The 20,394-nt window shown below is 39.6% G+C and overlaps 1 protein-coding gene across 4 annotated transcripts; it reads right to left on the bottom strand.

The window, feature by feature from the left end:
* Positions 1-1,888: 1,888 nt before the first annotated feature.
* Positions 1,889-16,212, bottom strand: LOC103719569 (bromodomain-containing protein 4-like). 4 transcript variants are annotated; one of them, XM_017845823.3, is made up of 9 exons: positions 16,063-16,148; positions 15,895-15,972; positions 9,743-9,819; positions 9,415-9,649; positions 9,136-9,174; positions 8,479-9,048; positions 8,292-8,372; positions 2,581-2,769; positions 1,889-2,484 (listed from the first exon to the last, which is right to left on the bottom strand). In XM_017845823.3, the coding sequence occupies exons 4-9, from the start codon at positions 9,427-9,429 to the stop codon at positions 2,362-2,364; spliced, it is 1,017 nt and encodes a 338-aa protein (XP_017701312.2). In that variant the 5' UTR covers positions 9,430-9,649; positions 9,743-9,819; positions 15,895-15,972; positions 16,063-16,148; the 3' UTR covers positions 1,889-2,361. The 4 variants fall into 4 exon arrangements, with proteins under 4 accessions (XP_017701312.2, XP_008807108.2, XP_008807107.2 ...); XM_008808886.3 differs by having other exon boundaries at positions 9,415-9,819; positions 16,063-16,201; XM_008808885.4 differs by lacking the exons at positions 9,415-9,649; positions 9,743-9,819 and having other exon boundaries at positions 16,063-16,212.
* Between the last annotated feature and the right edge of the window lie 4,182 nt (positions 16,213-20,394).

Genomic DNA, 20,394 nt, shown 5'->3' with positions numbered 1-20,394 from the left:
CATGAAGAGGTCCACAGGCTCCCGAACATAGAGGATCTGCAGTCCTATCGAACACTTTCTCCATGTATATATATTTCAGCTATATAAAGTTGAAGTACATATTCTAGATTCGGTGACAAGCAATGGCAAAAGCAGTAGCGATGGCAATTTGTTAGGATGCTAAATTACATAGTTCGTTGGGTTTTTTAACATATAAAACCAGCTACATCGTGTTATCCATTGTGTAATGAGAGAGAAATTAATGATCGGCCAATCCCCCAAATTAAAGCTGCGCTCAGTTGTCTTCTTTTTATGTGCTTAAGATCACACGCATGATATAAAGTGGAAGGCTATCACTCAACCTAGCTAGCCATCTAACCTTGAGATGCTGCATCAAAAATAATAATATCGAGAAGAAGAAAGAAAAACAGAGGGAGAGAGGGAGATTAAAAAAAGAAGAAGAAAGAAGAAGAAACGCCATATTACACATGCGCATGGAAAGTGCGAAGAATATCCAACCCTGCATGAGAAAGCGTACGTACCCTAGTCTCCTGTATGTTTCCCACGCCTTTCCCTTTCTAAACCACATAGCCCCTTCCCCATTTGGTGTTAGTATCTCAATAATCCAGACCATCTCAAGCCTTGGGTTGCCTTCCTTTCCTTCCTACCCCACCAAAAGCCATGTAGTAGTCTTTTGGGTTAGCCCTCCGCCTCTCCTCTTGGCACTATATAGCATAGCGTACGATTCAGTGCTTTATGGCGTACGGGCCTCAAAAGGAGCCGCTTCTCCCGTTGCCCAATATAAGACTTAAAAGGGGCATTTACGGCTGATGGGCTTGTTTCCTTTCCAAAAACTTCTCCATAGAAATTTCTGTGCGGACGCAAGATCTGGCGTCCACTAATGGCGTCCCGCCGAGGCGTTGCTCTTCATTTGACGTGGATTTGGAGTCCAGCATCGGATTTCTCTGAGCGGATCCGGAGGATTAAAAAGTCAGAGAGGGACAAAAAGGCTGAGGCGTCGCGTGTCGCCGGTACGTTGTCCGCGTTGGCGCAGGATAGAGGAGGAGAGGGGAGAGGGGAATCCTTCCGACCGCGCTCTCAAGTCGCCATCTCTCCCTTGGATACGGCCAACCGGGGGTGGACGGTCTCAAATGGCAACACTGCCACGCCGTGGTGGAAAGCACATGGAGGAAATCCAGCAACAGGAGCTCCGGGGCTAGCTCTAGATTTTGGTGTTCTTGTTTGTACTCTCCTATCTTTGTGCGGTGGAACTAGGACTAGAAATAAGCGAGTAAAGTAAAAGGAAATGACAAGTTTTTTTTCCCCCTCATTTTTATTTTTATTGTCGATCAGTTACATGGAGTCATTACTGTTATTCCACAGCGACAGGTTAGTGGATCTTGAATCTTGCTTCACACATCCAGGAATCATCCCCTTTAGGATGGTTGCACGCATCACGTATGGGACAGGGACACCATCTGTTGACCCCAAATTAAGGCTTGAGGAGCACTGCAATGGGGTGTATAGTTGATTTTAGAAAAAAAAAATAGTAAGCCCTGACCTGAATTTATTGCGAAATGTAGAGATATAGACAGGTGATCTAAAAGGAAACACTGAAAATGCGCCGTGAAGCTAAAGCAATAAAGAACTCATAAATTGAATACCACCTGATGATGGATTCAAATGGTGAGCAAGTTGGGATATTGTAGCGAAGGGAGAATGATGAGCCACTTAAACTGTCCAATCATTATTGTAGTGGAAAGATTGCAATTATTATATGTGATTGTACAAATAATGAAGACAAAAATTTAACCTAATCAGTTTTAGAGCACCTGGATGGTGTCAAAAGGCTTCAACATGAACATTTAAGAAATTACTTAACAAAATTGTGAGAGACGATCAAACAAAATTGTAGCAACCAACGACCATTGATGTGTAGATAAAATTTCCCATACACCCAGCTCTAATTTAGTAGGACAAAATTCATTAGCTACTCTTATAAGCGTGCAATTTGGGTCTGAATATTCTGTAAGTGCTACTTTCAGAAATATCGATCTTCCATTAATTTTCCTCTCCGGTTAAAGGAAACTCAAATACCATCAACTCTCTGGTCTTTGGACACATATCCGGCAACCTTAGCCCCAAAAACAGGAGGCATCAAAATTTAATAACTGATATGAAAATCAAAATGAATAGATGTGACAGGCTCTGCACCTATTAGAAACCTAGATCATGGATAGGTTCGGGACCAGTTGTCAAGCACAGCTTAGTTGAGAAGAGCTTGTGACTGAAGGCTGGTCTTAATTCTCGAGCGTTATACTGCATATCTGTTCCAAAAAAGCCATTCCACGCTCCACGAAGTGCCAGTTTCAAGTTTCATCACTATCTTAGCATTTCCTGTAGTTGAAGCACCTGATGCCTTTGCTCAGGAGGCAGAAGATTGATCTGTTCCGGAGTAAGGCTCATGACTTGCTGAATTAAAGCTTTCTCCATCTCAGGAGTCAACTGCACAAGCAAAACAGAGGGGTAGCTAATAAGAGGAAACCTTGGAAGTTGGAGCTTAAATAATGAACACTTAAACATGGCCATGATGATAATTACCGGCGGTGGACGGGGTGGCTGACCAGATGTGCCAGAAGTGGCCTGTCCCAAAATCAATGGTGGTGGTCCCGGCAGCTGCAGCCCAGGAGTTGCTTTTTCAGGCAGGCTGAGTGCCCAAGGAGCTCCTCTTTCAGCTTGAACGGATGTCCCAGCTTGATTGCTATAATCTGGACCTATATGTGGACCACCCTGGAAACAACACCAAATTTGATTTTGTTAATGAAAGCCGCAACCAAGGCAGCGAACAGCCGCACAACTGACCATTCTGCTACCAGATCATGTGCAGTGAAGATAATTAGGTCGAAGCATGATCCTGCTAAGTATGGTCCAAATATTTTTAGATATTCAAGTGATTGATTATGGAGCATGAACTATAATGACTGCAGAGTCATTCAACATGAAATCTGTTTGCAACCCAGCAGGAGCATGTGGTGACTTCACAGTTCAACTTAAGCTTATGCATATAGAACTGATTTGATCATGTGGTGACTTATAGAGCCAGATGCAAATCTCTGGATCATTTTGAGTGCATATATAAATAAAACATGTTATTCCATATTTTGGCATCAGTAGTCCAAATACATAGTTCTTAAAATACTTCTATATATGAACCAATGAAAAAATTTGATGTCGCACCAAACACGGAGAAAGCGGCTGCAGTGAAAGGTCCAACTCGGGATGACTGTTGTGGCTGTAAAATGTGAAACAGAGGAAGAGGGAGGAAGAAGAGGAGGAGAAGAGGAGAGGAAGAGCGGCAGAGAGGAAGAGAAGAGGGAGAAGAGGAGAGGAGGAAGAGAGAAGACAGAAACGTGGGGGAAAAATATTTAATTCTTCATTAATCCTAATCATCATAAAAGTCCCCTATAAATAGGGCCCAAATAAGAACAATTAAAATAAAAACCCCTTAGACAAGAATAATTCCCAATAAACCCAAAATACACAAATGAACCCTAAAAGGCAAACAAGCCCAGAAATAAAATAAAATAAATATGCACTAAGATGGTGGACTAGGCGGGGACATAATCAGCTCCGATGTCCCCATCAACTCCTCCCGAGTGAAAAGAACTCGACCCCGTCGAGTGCAGGTCTGAACAGTTGTCATACTGCTCCAGAAGGTCAGGGTCAAGGCGCTGCAACTCGGCTCGCGAAATTCACGTCACATCCGATTCGGGTTGACCTTTCCACCGAACAAAGTAACGTTGGTAACTTCCTCTCCTGGTAGATATAACATGCTCATCTAATATATGTTCCATGTGTTCTCTGCGTGCATGAAACTTTGGAGGTGGAGGCTCAATAGCAGGTGATGGGTCAAGGTGATCAACAAAGATAGATGTATCAACAAAAAGATCAGAAGGAATGATATATGTTCCATGTGTTCTCTGCGTGCATGAAACTTTGGAGGTGGAGGCTCAATAGCAGGTGATGGGTCAAGGTGATCAACAAAGATAGATGTATCAACAAAAAGATCAGAAGGAATGAATGTTGACTTCTTATATGTGACTAAATCTTCAATATTAAATGTCGCACTAATCCCATAGTCTTCAGGAAGATCTACAACATAAGCATTCGAACTGATTTTTTTTAGGACTTTGAACGGTCCCGCACTACGAGATTGCAACTTTTTGAACGTTCCCGAAGGGAGTCGTTCAGGTCTAATTCTCACAATGACAATCTCCTACATTCAACTCTTTATAACGTCTGTGCAAATCAGTAAGAGATTTATATTTTAAGTTATTAGAGTGAATACATTTGCTGATTTCCTGATGCAATGAATACAGGTGTGATGCAAATGATTGTGCAGACTCAGAGACTCTATGTTGATGAAACATGGGAATCAAGTCTATGGGTTGCCTAGGTTTATATCCATTCACCACTTCGAAAGGACTCATGCCTAAGGTCCTATTGACCGAACTATTATATGCAAACTTGGCGGTCGGTAACACTAAATCCCAAATCCTAGCATGCTCACCTACCAGACATCTTAAAAAATTTCCTAGACTTCGGTTAACAACTTCTGTCTGGCCATCAATTTGTGGATGATAGGCAGATGAAAATTTTAATTTGGTGCCCATCATATGCCAAAGGATTTTCCAAAAGTAGCTCATGAATTTAACATCCCTATCAGACACAATAGATTTTGGAAGGCCATGAAGTCTAACGACTTCGTCAAAATAGAGTTTCGCAATCCTAGAAGCATCGAAGTCTTAGAACAGAGGAGAAAATGAGCCATCTTAGAAAATTGGTCCACAACTACAAATGGAATCGTGTTTGGTAGAGGTACGTGAAAGTCCTAACACGAAATCCATACTAACATCTTGCCAGGGGCAATCGAAAACAGGTAGTAGAGTTTAAAAACCAGTGTTCTGCTTACGTTGTTTGGCTAGTTGACATGTGCGACACTGACCGACAATTTTGGCCACGTCTCTCTTGAGACTCGGCTAGAAGAAACGTCTTTCCACCATTTCAATGGTTTTGTCTCTCCCGAAATACTCAGACAGTCCTCCAGCATGTATTTCCTATACTAGGAAATCTCGCAATGAGGTTCGAGAAATATACAATCGGTCGGAGCGAAAGAGGTAATCATCTCGTAGGGTCAGGTACACTGCACTAAAGTCGGGACAGGTGGTATATTGTTCCCTGATCTTTTCAAAACCAATTACTTCAGTGCTCATCAAGGATAGGAGGCAGATCCATCGACTGAGCGCATCAGCAGCCTTATTTTCAACTCTGGCTTTATGTTTCAGGACAAAAGTATAGGCTTGAAGAAACTCGATCCATCGGCCGTGTCGATGGTTCAGTTTCTTTTGGAAGTTGAGATACTTTAAAGCCTCATGGTCAGAGTATAATACAAATTCTTGCGGTAGCAGATAGTGTCGCCAATGTCGCAAAGCTTGCATTAGCGCATAAAATTTCTTATCATAGGTGGAATAATGCAACCTGCCGTTGCTTAATTTTTCGCCAAAGAATGCGACAGGGTGACCTTCTTGGCTTAGTACGCCACCTATGCCAACACCAGAGGCATCACATGCGACCTCAAATACCTTTGTGAAATCAGGAAGGTGCAAAACAGGCGCTTCGGTCATTCTTTTCTTAATTTCAGTAAATGCTTGAGATGCCGACTTAGTCCAGATAAAGTCTCCTTTCTTCATGCAATCTGTAATGGGAGACAGTATTGAACTAAAATTTCTAATGAAGCGATGATAGAAAGTAGCCAAGCTATGAAAACTACGTACTTCCGCGAGGGTCTTGGGCTCAGGCCAATCAATTATCGCGCTTACTTTGTCCGGATCAGCGGAGACACCCTTAGAAGACACTATGAACCCTAAGAAGGTGACGCGATCGGTCAGGAAGGCACACTTCTTGGGGTTTGCAAAGAAGCTTTCTCTCCTAAGGACATCACAGACTTGCCTTAAGTGTGAGAGATAGAGCTCTTGAGTTTGACTATAGATGAGAATGTCATCAAAATATACAACAAATTTATTCAAGAAAGGTTGAAAGATCTGTGTCATCATCCTCATAAAAGTACTGGGAGTATTTATTAATCCGAATGGCATCACTAACCATTCATAGAGTCCATCTTTGGTCTTAAAGGCAGTTTTCCATTCATCCCTAGGACGAACTCGAATCTGGTGGTATCCACTCTTTAGGTCGATCTTGAAAAAAACTATAGCACCAGACAAGGTCCGCCGTACCGGTACCGGTCGGCGTACCGGTGGCGGGCCGGACCGGTACGGTACCGGTCCCGTCCGGTACGTACCGGCCGGTATCGGTACAGTACCGGCCGGTACCGCGAGCCAAAAGGCGCTGTGGTTCATTAAAAAAAAAAAATTTCGTACCGGTGCGAACCGGAGGCCGGTACCAAGCGGTACCGGCCGGTACGGGTTTCGTACCGGCCGGTTCGCACAAGAAAACCGGAGATACCGGTTTTCTTGTGGTTCCGGTACCGGTCTAGGACCGGGCCGGTACGGCATTCCATGGCACCAGACATAAAGTCCAAAAGGTCATCCAGCCTAGGAATGAAAAAACGATACTTAACCGTGATTTTATTGATGGCACGGCTATCAACGCACATCCTCCAAGAACCGTCTTTCTTGGGAGTGAGGAGTGCAGGTACAGCATAGGGGCTCAAACTCTCTCGAATATACCCTCGGGTGAGGAGTTCGTCAACTTGACGTTTCAGTTCGGTGTGCTCGTTTGCGTTGAGCCTATGATGGAAAAGATTTGGCAAGGATGCTCCAGGAATGAGGTCAATTACGTGCCGGATATCACGCATCGGATGAAGTGTATCTGGAAGATCCTTAAGAAAAACAGAGTGAAACTCCTCCAACAGGGGAACTACTGTGGATGGGTGCTCAAGATTCGACTCCACATTGATAACTCTAGCCAAAAGGCAAACACAGGTGATTGGTTTTCGATATCTTTCATTACCTCTTTCCACAGGTGTAGCATTCTTCTTTTCAGGAGCGGGCTCTCTAGGAGGCAATAAGTTCAGTATAATTTTCCGACCCTGAAATATAAAGCTACATGAATTCGACCGTCCATGAAGTGTGACATCCCTATCGTATAACCAAGATCTTCCTAGAATGATTTGACCTACGTCTATTAGAATGCAGTCGCACCAAATCTCGTCTTTATAAGATAGAAATTGAATCGGGACGAGGCATCTTTCCGACACCGAAATGGACGTCTTATCTACCCAAGCTACCTTATATAGGTTGGGATGAGGGGTAAATTTTAGGTCGAGGCGGGAAACAACTCCAGAAGCAATGGTGTTGATGCAACTCCCGCTATCAAATAGAATTTTGCATGTTTTACCATTGATCTTAATAAGCGTGTAAAATAGGGAGGTCCTACGACAATCTTGTTCGGTCTTAGTTTGAGCTAGAGTACACCTAACCACATGAAGCCTAGGATTTTGGTCATTCCGATCAGTCGGCTCCTTTTGAGGTTCAGCTTAGATAAACTCTAACCCGATCTGTTCGTCTCCAAAGTCTTCTACAAAATCCTCGATGTTTGGTTCATAGACTTCTTCGAGACATTCAGTCTCCTGAATCCCAACTTCAAGTTCAGTCATTAGATAGGTCTTGGCATTACATTGGGACGCTATATGGCCGAATTTTTGGCACCTGAAATATTGGGTTTGGCTTCTCGAAGGAGGGTTGGAACCTAGTATACATTTTCCTTTATCATTGGACGGGTTCTGGACTGGCATTGGGGATGTCCTAGTCGGTGCTTGGCTAGAACCGGGCTGGGTAGGAGGATTGGGAAGTGATATGGTTTGCAGAAGATAATTTTGACTAGGTCGGGCTTCTGGAACCATGGGTCAGGGGTCAGTACGCCTCACTACAGGGATCCGTAAGAAACTATCCACATCTTGAGCCAACTGGTATACTTGGCCGAGGGTGGTAATCTCTCAAAGGATTAATTCTTTCTGGATCTCCTCGCGGAGTCCTGCCCGAAACCTAGAGAGGGTAATAGTCTCCTCTTCGATTACACCGCACCTCATATGAAACTCCTCAAATCGTGCAATGTAATCGGCAACGGTTGATGTCCCTTGAGTTAATTTCTGCCACCTATCCATAAGGCGTTGTCGGTAAGAGAATGGCCAAATGTTACCTATCCAAATTCTCCCAGCCAAATATTGCAGACCATGAATATAACAGCAAGTCACAAACTCAATCCTGCCCATGAGCAGGAATGATAAAACCAACCTGATAAAGCGGATGGGGTGGTGGTTGACTTGGTGGCGGCGGTTGTCCTTGTGGGAAGGAAGATGAAGGATTGCTACCTGACTGAAAAACACAAAAAAGGTTATCTCATGCAGTTTGTTCATATTGTTAAAAAATTCGGGTATTAGTAAAATGCAAAGTAGCATGGAGCTTGTAATAGCCAACTTACATGAAATGAAGCTTGTGATAAAAGCTGTAGCGGTGCACTTGATGGTTGAAAACCAAGAGCATGAGGCAGCTGTGAATGAAGCAGATGAGAAAAAGGCTGCATGGAAGGTGGCCTAGGTTGCTGTGGCAAAGGTGGTTGCAGGGGCAGATTAAATACTCCAGGAGTCTGCAAAGATTGCTGTGTCTGGCCAGAAACAATAGGCATGTGGGATGGAAGTGCAGAGAACTGTGGAGGAGCAGGAAGAGGGGGTAGAGCAAGGTTATGGATCTGAGAAGATTGTGGAAGCGATACGGGAGCTTGAGCATTCAGAAAACTCCTAATTTGTTGAACTGAATGTGGGGTATCTGAAGGCATGGTCTGCAACTGAAAGTTCAATGGGGGAACAGAAGCAGATGGCAATGGAATGGATGGGTGAGTAGGATGTTGCTGTCTACCAGACAATGAGGTTTGCGGTGAACTAGATTGACCCTGCAGTCCAGCTTGTACTGGCAACGGTTGAGTAGTTTGAGCATTCGGCTGCTGCATCTGTGCTGATTGTGGTTGTGATAAGGCCTGCTGGACATTAGGCATCTGAAGAAAGAACAAAGATTTATATTTTCAACATCGGCACTACTTGAGAACGAAACAATATATTTTAAAGTTAAAAAGAAAGATTACCACTTGAGGAGACTGCAGCATTCCGAGCATAATCTGCGCCTGTAGTGAAACTTTAAGACATTTCACAATGTAAATCGCTAGCCATAAGTATTACATGCCAACACGTCATATCGAATGAAATGAAGCTAAAGTGCTTAAAATAACATAGGAGTAATAATATTATTCAAACTGGTCTAAACCAAGTCATAATGCACCATAAATCGAAGGGATTGGTACTCACACACACTTTCCAAGATCAACAAACAATTTTTAAAAAGAAATCATAAGACAAACTGATACCTTGACTGCTATCATACTCTGAAAGAAAATGATTCAAGCTAACATGATCGCCAATCAACGAACAAACTCTCTTAGAATGACAACGGAAAACCCAAAAAGCTTTTTTGTCAGCATTCCTTTTTCATAGAAATGCCAATTAGCTTCATTATCCACTACGAGATAGTTGTTGACCTTTCTTTCATTGTGGCCCTTTTCTTCTATCCATCCTTTTTCTGAAGTATGAGCTGCATCACTTCTTTGTGATAGGCAGAATCCAGCATATATCAATTATGGCAAGGCGTTAATACAAAACAATTCCCCATGAATAAAGTTTATAAAAGAGTCGGACCTGATATAATTTCTTGCTTAGAGCCCAAATCCACTGTGCATATGATCTCAAAAGGTGATTTTCCCATTAAGCAATAACTGCAAGTATAATGAACAAATCAAATCTGTGGGACTTTTTAAATCCATAGCTTTCATTTGCCTCAAACAGCTTTATAGCATATTCTAGAGAGTTCTTTAACTCACATTCATTTGTTTGAATTCTAGTGTAGTAGGAGCCACTATGTTGTAAAACAGTACAAGCTCGGTTGGAAAACATGTTGTAGAAGTGATCAATATGCATCATGGGCCAAAGTGAAAATTTAGAGAAATCCATGCAACTCCAGTACTCAAAATTAATTTTTGCTAAGTATGAAAATCCATGTCTTAGCCAAATGCCCGCTAGTTTGGGATTAAGGCTTATTTGAGTTGAGTTAAAAATTCATGTCTTCATTCAGAAGGGGAGGAGGAAAAGGAGAGGGGAGGAGGGAGATGCCAATTAATAGATATATCTGGAGCCCATGATGTCCCTTAACAACTATCTTATTCGTTATTGACTACGGAAAAGACTTGTGGAGGATGAAGATGTATTGGTACGATAACTTCAAGGGAACTCAGGCATCTTACAACCCATCCATTGGATCCTGTTTTCTCTTTCCTACTTCTGTTTATTTTTTATGCAAGATCACACCAAAAAAATTAAAAAAAAAATAATTAATATGCAATTGTGTCTCCTCTTATTGCTTTCTTAGTTTAGAGTCCTATTTGAACTCATTTATAAGAAAGAAGTATCAATGTTGTTGAAGACAGAAAAAATCAATCAAGAAAGACAATATGCTGCCTGAAAATCCTATAAGTAGATAGAGGTGGTGTATAAATCCATAGTCCTTTAAAAGGTGGCCAAGATATGTGGTCAATAAAGAGACCAAATAGCACAAATGTGACATGTGAAAGCATATGCTATTAGTAGTATTTTAAAAATATTTTAAAGATCAATAATATATTAAAAATAATAATTAAAATAATAACAATTACTTACGTATAAAAGCAACAACAATGACATTTTTAACACTTCAATAAGGTCCTTTTTCAAATATCCCTTCCAAAACATTTCCAATTTGCTATCTATCCATTTGATTTCTCTATTGTCCAAAAACGATAAAAACTAGTTGCTTTGCACTAAATTGACTTAGATACCCCTAACTTGATGTTCAAATCCAGTGATAAAATATCTAGCCTTTTAATCTGACTTAATATCCCTTTCTGTCTCTCATCTTATTCTTTTTATCCAGGTGCATCCACTCCCTTCTCTGACTTTCCTTCCAATCATTGCTCTCTCCAAACACCAGCCCCCTGGCCATAGTGCCTTTCTCTCCTTCCCTTCTATCAGTCTAGTGCCTCTCTCCACCTCACTAGGTACCCCTGGTTCTCTCGAATCCTGAGCTCCTCTACGTGCCTCTCTCAGCAAAGGAGTATGATTATCTCTTGGGACCATCGGTCCTCAAGGAGTTGCAGTTGATGTTGTTCACTAGATCTCGATAGGTGTTTGAAGCAGAGGCGTTTGACAAGGATCTCAAGGTCATCAAGGAGAGCCCTGGAGACGTCAAGGGGGAACTCATGGTTCCAGAAGGTGGGATTAAAGGTAGGTGATGGGGGTAGTCTTTGGTGCAGACGTGGAGAGAGGTGGTCCTTAAGGATTAAGAAAATGGTGGAGAGCACGACCATTGCCTTGTTAGCAGTAGGGAGGTCAAAGGTAGTGGCAAGGTGGAAGATGAGGGTGTCAAAGTCGCAATCAATGTTGCTAGCATCATCGTTGTAGGTGCAGAGGCTGTGAACGGTATCATTGAGGATGGTGACAAGCTACTGTCAATGAACTTAATGTGCAGGTTGACATCCACCACAAGCATCATTGTCTCCTTGTCATGGTTCGAGTTGAATTGCTTAAAGATCACTTTGACCTTCACCGCATGTGTGCCCCAAGTTGATGCTCCTCTCCCTTCAATGCCTTTGAAACTTGCCACCTCGTCACATTGTCTTGTAATGAAATAGGGATTTAGGGATTTCTAGGCTTTGAGTGAGGGTATAGGGATTCGAGGGGGGGGGGGAGAGAGTGTGCGTGTGTGGAGTGGAAGAGAATGGAGCTAATTTTTCTCATGAGCGCATAGGAATTTACACAAACAACCCTTTACAATTGGCTTATCAACATTCTAACGATGAATAGAATGGTCAAGTCAATGGTTTAGTTAACTTTTAAGCTAGGTAAACCTTAATGAAACAAATGTTGCCTGATAGATTCTGACAACAGGGATAAACATGCAAATAAGAAACATTTTGAAGGATATACTTGCAATTGAAAGGGATGGGGAGGTGATTGCATAATTAACAGGGAGAATCTAACTCGATGGTGTGATGGTAATTATTTGCAGTAGAATGGATGGCAAATTGGTGATTTGTAACAAGATGAAAGGTAGGAGGGAATATTTTGGAATGACAAGGGAGGCCAACCACGTGATATGGTGACAAACGAATGCATGCCATGGATCTAGCTTGAGAAATATATATTTATATAGAAAATATTTCTTTTTGTCTTTTCTGGGGGATGTAGTTGGTGCATAGATCCAAACAAAAAACCTATAAGCACTTAGGGGTTAGCATGGCAGGAGACCAATTTGGAATCAAGTTAGAATCTGGTACAAGTTAAAATTGACAGCCCCTTGATCCACATGGGTGCATGTGGGTGCGACCGAGGTGGCGCTGGGGTAGTTGAGGAATGAGTGGAGCATGCATGTGGGTGTAGAAATGATGCGAGTCTAGATGCTCTAGTCAATTAGGGAAGGTAGAAAAAAGTGGGTGCGCGTTAGAATTAGTTAATATTTTCAATGGTGGGCATTCAAGTGTTCCATAGGGATAGGGTGATTAAAGGTGTTGAGTGGGTGTTTTGGCAGGTACTAAGGGAGCAAACTAATAAATGAAGGTACAATTGGGTGACTATGTGATTAAAGTTAGAGATGTCAAGGAGTGCAAACAAAGTCCTCTAGAATTTTAATTTGCATAGAAATGGGAAATTACAGACCGTCTAATTTCCTAATTTAATTAATAAATATGAGTGCATAGTGAATCAACTCTAGGGGTTTAAGTCTATAAGGTGAGATATTAGTCAAGATGTAAATAGAATTATCTAGAACTTTATTTTATGCAGAAACGAGGGGAAATTGATGAAAAGATCTCCTAATTTAATTAATAAAAGCCCGCACACAAGAAATTAGGCCTCTAGATTGAGGTCATGCGGTAGGGTATAGGTCTAGGATGCTAGGTAAGGATCTTGGTCTTTATTTGGAACAAGAATGTATATATTTACAACAGCTAAGGGGTGTCTACAGCTCATACAGCAAAACCCCACACTCTTTCTTTCCTCTTGCTCCCATATCCTTTCTATCTATAAATTGTCGATGCAGTTAGTTTGATCAAAATCTTTCTCCTCACCAATGCTCAATCTACAACCATATCTTAAAACCCTAGATCAAATGTAAATGCTAAATGGCTACAATTCCACACTCAAGAAACCTCAAATAGAGCCGAAAGCTTCCTTTTTCTCCTTCGCTTCCAAATTTTCTATTAATACCTAGAAATGGTGCTTCCCTTTCCATACAAAAGCCTAGCACATTAACTTTCTCTATCATGGTATCGCCTTTAAGGAACCTTGGCACCCTCGCCTCGTTCCTCTAAGAAATATTGTTCATATCTCCAAAATTAAATGGTTCAGACAATAGACTATACTAGCATTAAATCCTAATTGCTTACTGCCATACCACAAAATCACCACAACTGTTAGACCTTTCTCCAACTCTATGAAAGCTGGCTTTATAAATTTGTATATACAGCAATTCTTCTATCAAGAACTACCTCTGTTATTTCATGTTGTTTCAGATTTAGACAAATTTCACAAATTTTACCTTAGATCTTCCATGCTTTTCTAACACTTCATGACAAATTCAAGCAAATCCTGACAAATGACTCCTTTTCAGCACTCCAATGAGATGCCCAAATCATCTTAACCAAGTTCCCTATTCACTTTGTCCCAAATTGGCACATCTCCTACACCACCTGTTGGAGACCTATTCCACACCCTATCCTCTCTTGCTGTACCATATAGTCATTTCAATCCTCTCTTGCCAATTTGTCCCAAATTGGCACATCTCCTACACCACCTGTTGGAGACCTATTCCACACCCTATCCTCTCTTGCTGTACCATATATATGCTATCTCCTATTTATCTGTTTATTTTGAACATCTTTATTTTCTAATAGTTCAGGCCATACAATATCATGACCCATTTTATCATATTACTAAATAATTGGTTAAGACATTAAGCTCGATTCAGTGGCATAACACTAAAAGCATTTCACCTCTCCATCTACCGATGTCTAATCCCATTGAATACACCTTCATCAATATCTACAATTTTTTGAAACAAATGATAACAAATTCCAGAACCATATCTTCATTTCCATTTTGCAACCCGTATGCTTCATTTTTTGCTGTACCCTTTAATCTCCAACACATACCCCATTATTCCAAACTCGCATGCAACCTTATCCTTACATCATCAATTATCATGCAATAATATGTACATTCATAGCTAATTATACGAGATATGGGCTCATTGTTGTTGCGATCATACAACAAGAAGAAATCCCCTTGTCCATCATAACTACAAGCCCCATTATGCATACCCTCAACAATTTCAGTAAATAATCCATGCACACTTTTCTTAATGCATAGACAATATACCTCCATGGTGATCTATCATATGCTACTCAACACTAGTCAATCACGACCATATATAGATTGCTTTTCTTTTACTATAACTTTTTATCAATAGCTGTAAGCAAGAAATAGCCTCCATGACTAACCTTCTAGACATAATCAAACAAATTTATATATTTTCTCCATCACTGTCTCCTATAATTTCATAATGCAGCTTATAAATTCAATTTCATGACAATTGGCCTTTGTACATCATCTATATACTTAAAAATGGCTACCACAATACCTGTACAATCTTTGAAAAATATCTCAATCTTTAATAAAAAAGCTAGTTAAATACCTTGATTTCATTTTAATTTAATCCCTTAGAATTTGCATCATTTTCAAAGATTTATCTACTTTCTAGATTAAATGATAAAACATCTGACAACATTCTGATTGTGGTTCTTCTAAACATATCCATTTTTAGAGTCCTCAAGTAACAATTTCCAGAAATAAACTTAATTTACTTCCGAATATTTCACCAAAATCTTATTAGCCTCGTTCTTAATGCATCTAAAATGACACTAAAAAAACTGTAATGTTCATCTTCATTATCTGAGCTAATCTGGGAACTTCTTCCTTCTTTTAAGCCAACTTATCATCTAAGTCGTTATAAGTTTCATATTTTGCATTATTTTTTCTTAATATCATTATTATCCTTTCCTATGATTTTTCAAAGGTTCTCTTCCCCCAATCACATCTCCACCTAACAACTCAATTCATAGTCAAGTGAGAAGCCAACATCGTTGCACATGGGACAAAAATTTTACCAATAACAACATCAAAACACATTTAGAAGAGGGGAAGAAATCAAATAAAAAGCTTCATATGCATCCACTTCAACATATAAAAGAAATTTGCTTCATGTTGGAAATCCGATGTCTGTATGCTTAATGGTTTGGGTGGGTTGCAGCAGAGAACACCAGGGTTTGATTCAGCTTCTCTAGTAACTAACTTTGATCGTGCTTAGATGACAAAGAAATTCTTAAATATCTTTCAAAGAAGTATTACCCTATTTACAGTTTTCTTTTTTTTTTGTTTAAGGAAAATCATTCCCCCGGGTAGAAAAGGAACCCCAGGTAAGAGAAGGGATCATCAGAGACCCTCAATTACTCTTCCAAAGAATTATATCCATAATAATACATGCATGCTAAAGCCCGTATATTTCTCAATCATAGACTCTAATTCTGCCAAAACTACAAGTTCCAGCCGTGAAATCGTATCGACTCCTCGCTCCAAGAAATCAAAAGAGACGACCACTTTCCAGAATCCCAATCGACTCTTTATTTCCTTCAAATTTAAGAAGCATACCCTAGCTTCCGAGGAGCCAGAGAGAGAGAGAGAGAGATGAGAGTAGAATCAAGAACCTGGAAGAGAGTTCGCGTCAGGAGAGGGTTGTCGATGAGGATCTGCCTCGCCTGCTCCTGGTTCTGCTCGATCAGAATCTGCACGTGGGGAAAGAAAACAGCAGGAATCAATTCATCCCTCCTTACCCCATTTTTTTTGCCTTTTATTTGAACGAAAAATAAAGTTACCTTCATCTGGGACATGACTTCGTAGAGCTGGCTCTTTGACATGTCCGCGATCTGGGAGGCGAAGCCGTCGCCGGACGGCGGCTGCCTCGCGGCCATCATCGCTTCCCCTCTCCGGATGCATATTCCTCGGATCGAAGCCTCAGGCGCCTTTTGTTCAGAAGGGAGAAGACCGGTTCGATTCGGGTCGGGTCATAAAGCGGGACGCGCACTCTCCCCTCTTGCGGAGCATTGGGTTCGTCCCGGTCCAATCCGAATCCAAACCATTTTGATCAATGCAAGCCCTTTAGATTATTCAAAAATCAAAAGCTCTCTCTTTTTTTTCTCATCAACAAAAAAAAAAAAAAAAGCAACGGAAGGCACACTAGCTGAAGAGCCCTGTAGGGCCCATTTGGTTCACGAAAAAAGAAGAGAAAAAAGTGTGATCAACGAAAAAATAATGAGATGCCTCTTGTTTGGTTTGAGTTTTCAAAGAAGAAGGATGAGAAAGTTGTATTCCCATAGGAATATGATTCCCACATTTCAAGCTTGTTTGGTTCGTAGGAAGTATTTTTCCTTCTAGGAATATCATTTCCATGAAGCAGGAATCATTTCCTCTTTTTTTTTTTCCAAAAAGACTCTTCAACATTAAAAAGGCATAAAGAACCTAATTTTTATTAAGGGTATAATAGAAATTACACATAACTTTTCTAGGCTAGTAGATGGTCAACCAAACATAAGCACTCTGGAAATCTATCACTTTCTCATGTTTAACCAAACATGCCAAAAGTACATTCCCAAGCATTCTCTTCCTAGAAATCTTCTTTCCACGAATCATATTCTTAAGAGGGAAAATGCTTCCCGCGATCCAAACAAGCCCATAGTGAAAACGGACGCAGGAGTAGCCGAGGACAGGAACGGCTCAATGCATTTGGAGGCCTAAGGCAACTCAAAAATTCCACCATAAATGCATTTAGGGGCTCAACGCACAAATAAAGAAAGAGATAATAAATTTCTTTAGACAAGAGATATGTTCCAATATAAATGCATTTGGAGCCTCAATGTATTTGGACGCTCATTTTGAAACTCACTATAATAAATGTATTTGGGAGCCAGGATCTTAGACGACCGCCTTAGTCGCCTAATGGTTGAGCCGGCCCTGCCAGAGAATGTAGAGTCTAACCCAAATCTCTACGCCATATACATGGTGCATGACACATTACAAGGTTCCACACCAATGCACATGTAATATTTTGAAATTCGAAAGCACCTTGACAAGATTCGGCCAAAGTTTCGACCAAACAGGGCACGTTGTATATGCTCAAATTGTTGAGGAGCTCAGATTTGATGATTATCCTTGTTTATGACTTGTTGTTCGGGTTATTAAGGAAACGACTCCAGAAGCTTGAAAATTGTTGATGTTGGATGCCGCTATCAAAATTGCTAATATTTATAACTTGGCATTCTTCTATTAGTCTCGCTGAAATCTCAATTTTCTATTTTTAGGTTGTTTTCCTTCTCCTTATGGAGAAAAAACTACCTTATAGTAAAACAAAATTTTATTAGATTCAATAAAACAAAACATTTATTAATTTTTTTCCTTTTTTCTACAATTACAGTTCTAGATGATTTATTGTGGCGTTCTAAAGTCCTAAATACTTATGGGCTCCATAAATAGTCTTTTGTTTCTCTTTGAAAAATTGAATAAATGATTCAGTTCTCTCTCGAGTGATCTTGTCAATGCTATGATTTGTTCCTGCTTTGATGCTTTTCCATGACGTTCTGTTGAAGCAATCCCAAGATTTTTCTTATTTTGTTAGGACATTAGAAGAATTTTACATAAAAAAACCAATGCAACAATTATCAAAAGTTCAAAGTCTAGGAGGTCACTTTAACTAAGCTCTTGCCACGGGATGCGATTAACGGAACTCATACATATAATATCTTTGTTTTTTTCTTCCCCCTTTATATAGATTTGGAAACTAATAAAACTAATTTGCTTGTTTCTTGCACTAAATTCATCTTAGTATGTTTTATTTTCAGAACATTTTTATTTTCAGAACATTTTTATTTTCTGAATATTGTTATTGCATAGGTTACCTTATGGTAGCATTTGGTAACCCAGATGAGATCACTGAGGTGATCTTAGATTAGTGGTGATCCTTATTCTGGAGTAATCTGATCCCGATGATTAAAGATCATCGCGTTCAGCATAAAAATAATTATTAGTATTAAAAAAATTATGATAAGTATAAATAAAATATTAATTCTATAATAAAAAATAACATATTTTTATAAGATTATAATTTATAGGAGTAATAAATATATTTTTATAGAATATATTAATAATTAATATATTGATAAATATATTAATATTTTATTATAATATATTTTATATGATTAATAAATATATGATAAGGGCTACTAAAAGTAGAATATGTGACAAAATAATGGAGCTATTATAGGAATTAGCATATTGACTTATATTTTTTATTCATGAGAATTAAAAACACATAAAAAATCCATCTAAGATATATCTGGGATATTTGTGGTATTATATGGTCGGTGATCTTGGATCTCCATACCATACCAAACAAGTTACTCATTGATATCCGAAGATTTTTAATTACTGGACCATGGCCTACCAAACACATTGATCTTAGATCACTGGGATCAAATCATCCCAGTATTCGAATCACCAGGGATTTTAGATCACCGTGGTGATCTTGTTGGGGTTACCAAACGCCCCCTTAGGAACTGCTTGATCCATTACCCTTTCATTTCCTCATTCTTCCTCCTCTTCCCTTTTCCCTTGTTCTTTCTCTCTTCTTTTTCCTTTTTGGGATATTCTCCTGTTTGCTATTCTTGCCTCATTTTATTTCTCAATTAAATATAACCATGCTTGCCATCATGTTGCCCTCAAAAAAAAAAAAAAGATTTTAAAACTTAATTTAACTCCTTAATTATAGTGTTCCGTCATCATTCTTGCCCAATATTAGGGTTTGTGTGCTTTATATGGTCTCGAACAAGCATGATGTTTCAAATATCTCTGTACCAAAAAAAAAAAACAGGGGGATGTGGGATCCCAATCCATATGGCAGATAATGAAAGGTTTGAACCAAGTCATCATACATGCCATCCGTAGTAGATTTAGAAGAGTCCTACTTATCAGATACAACAGGACACAAATGTTAGAGGCCGAGGCACAACATTTTTGACTTTAATTTGGATGGCTTGATTTCTTGGAACGTAACTAACATGCTTTTTTTTTTCTTTTTTTCTTTTTTGTACATAACATGCTTTCTTCAAAGCATGACATTCAGGTAACAGCTAGTATCGTAACAACTTCACATAGTTGCCTCGATAGTTACCATTTGACAATCCATTAATCTTGTGTTGAATAGAATTCAAATCAATAACTCCCATAGACTCCCACCTTTTTCTGAAAAATATTAATCTATTATAAATCACCTATACTTTTGATACTGCTGCATTATGTTCAAACTACCATGTCATGCATAGCATTGGATAGACAACTGGGATTAGAGTACATTTCTTGTGAGACTTGGCTTGCCAGATGCATCATGCATGCAAGAAATCATGCGTCGCCTATATTTTGCCAGGTATTTTTTTATTAAATATATAATTTAAATCCCTCTAATTGACCATTAGAAGGGAGTTATAAATTTTTTAAAAAAGAAAAAAAAACAGAAAACAAGCACACAAGCTTCTTTGTTGCACCTCTTCTTCTAAGAAAAAGGAACAATACAAAAAGATCAAAAAGATGAAATAAATATCATTTGTCCAGAAAGAAGCAACGCAAAAGATCAAAAAAAAAAAAAGATAGAAAAAAGAAGCCCCACATAAATCCTATGATTTTTTTTTCTAAGTATGATAACACTGCACGTATGTGCATATGAACATACGTCTAATAAATAAATCTAGTAGCTTACGTAGATAACATGAGAAGAAAGAATTGAAAAAGATGTATACTCTTTCTTGCAAAGAATATGAGAGACGAGTGGTGAGAGTGTACTATCTTTCTTTTAAGCAGTTTTCACTGGCCAGAATTGGTCTTTGAATGCCTCAATCTCTCTCTTTAGGAGTTACTACCGGACCTCATTCTGTTCAAAAAGGACCCACAGGGCAAAACACTACAAGTCTACCACTGAAAGCATCCCAACTCAAGCATAAACGAGGACAAAGGATACAAGACTTTTATCCTCCATCGATCATAAATTCCGGGATCGAATATAGCGTTTCCACTGGAGGCCTTTTCACATCGATTGATCCTTCTGATCCACGTCTAAAGAACTTAAACTTTGTAATATTATTAAAAAAATGTCACCTAAATTT

The sequence above is a fragment of the Phoenix dactylifera genome, chromosome 9 (assembly GCF_009389715.1).
Source record: "Phoenix dactylifera cultivar Barhee BC4 chromosome 9, palm_55x_up_171113_PBpolish2nd_filt_p, whole genome shotgun sequence".
NCBI classification, from domain to species: Eukaryota; Viridiplantae; Streptophyta; class Magnoliopsida; order Arecales; family Arecaceae; genus Phoenix; species Phoenix dactylifera.
The sequence above is the reverse complement of the archived record's forward strand: the minus strand, read 5'-3'. Positions and strand labels throughout refer to the sequence as shown.

Excerpts from the sequence above, each read along its gene's own strand:
- LOC103719569 (XM_008808885.4), bottom strand. The coding sequence starts at position 16,161 with ATGATGGCCGCGAGGCAGCCGCCGTCCGGCGACGGCTTCGCCTCCCAG. Across the intron at positions 9,175-15,894 it reads TGACGCGAACTCTCTTCCAG|GCGCAGATTATGCTCGGAAT; the intron begins GTTCTTGATTCT and ends GTTTCACTACAG. Across the intron at positions 2,770-8,291 it reads CACCCCATCCGCTTTATCAG|GGTGGTCCACATATAGGTCC; the intron begins GTTGGTTTTATC and ends TGTTGTTTCCAG.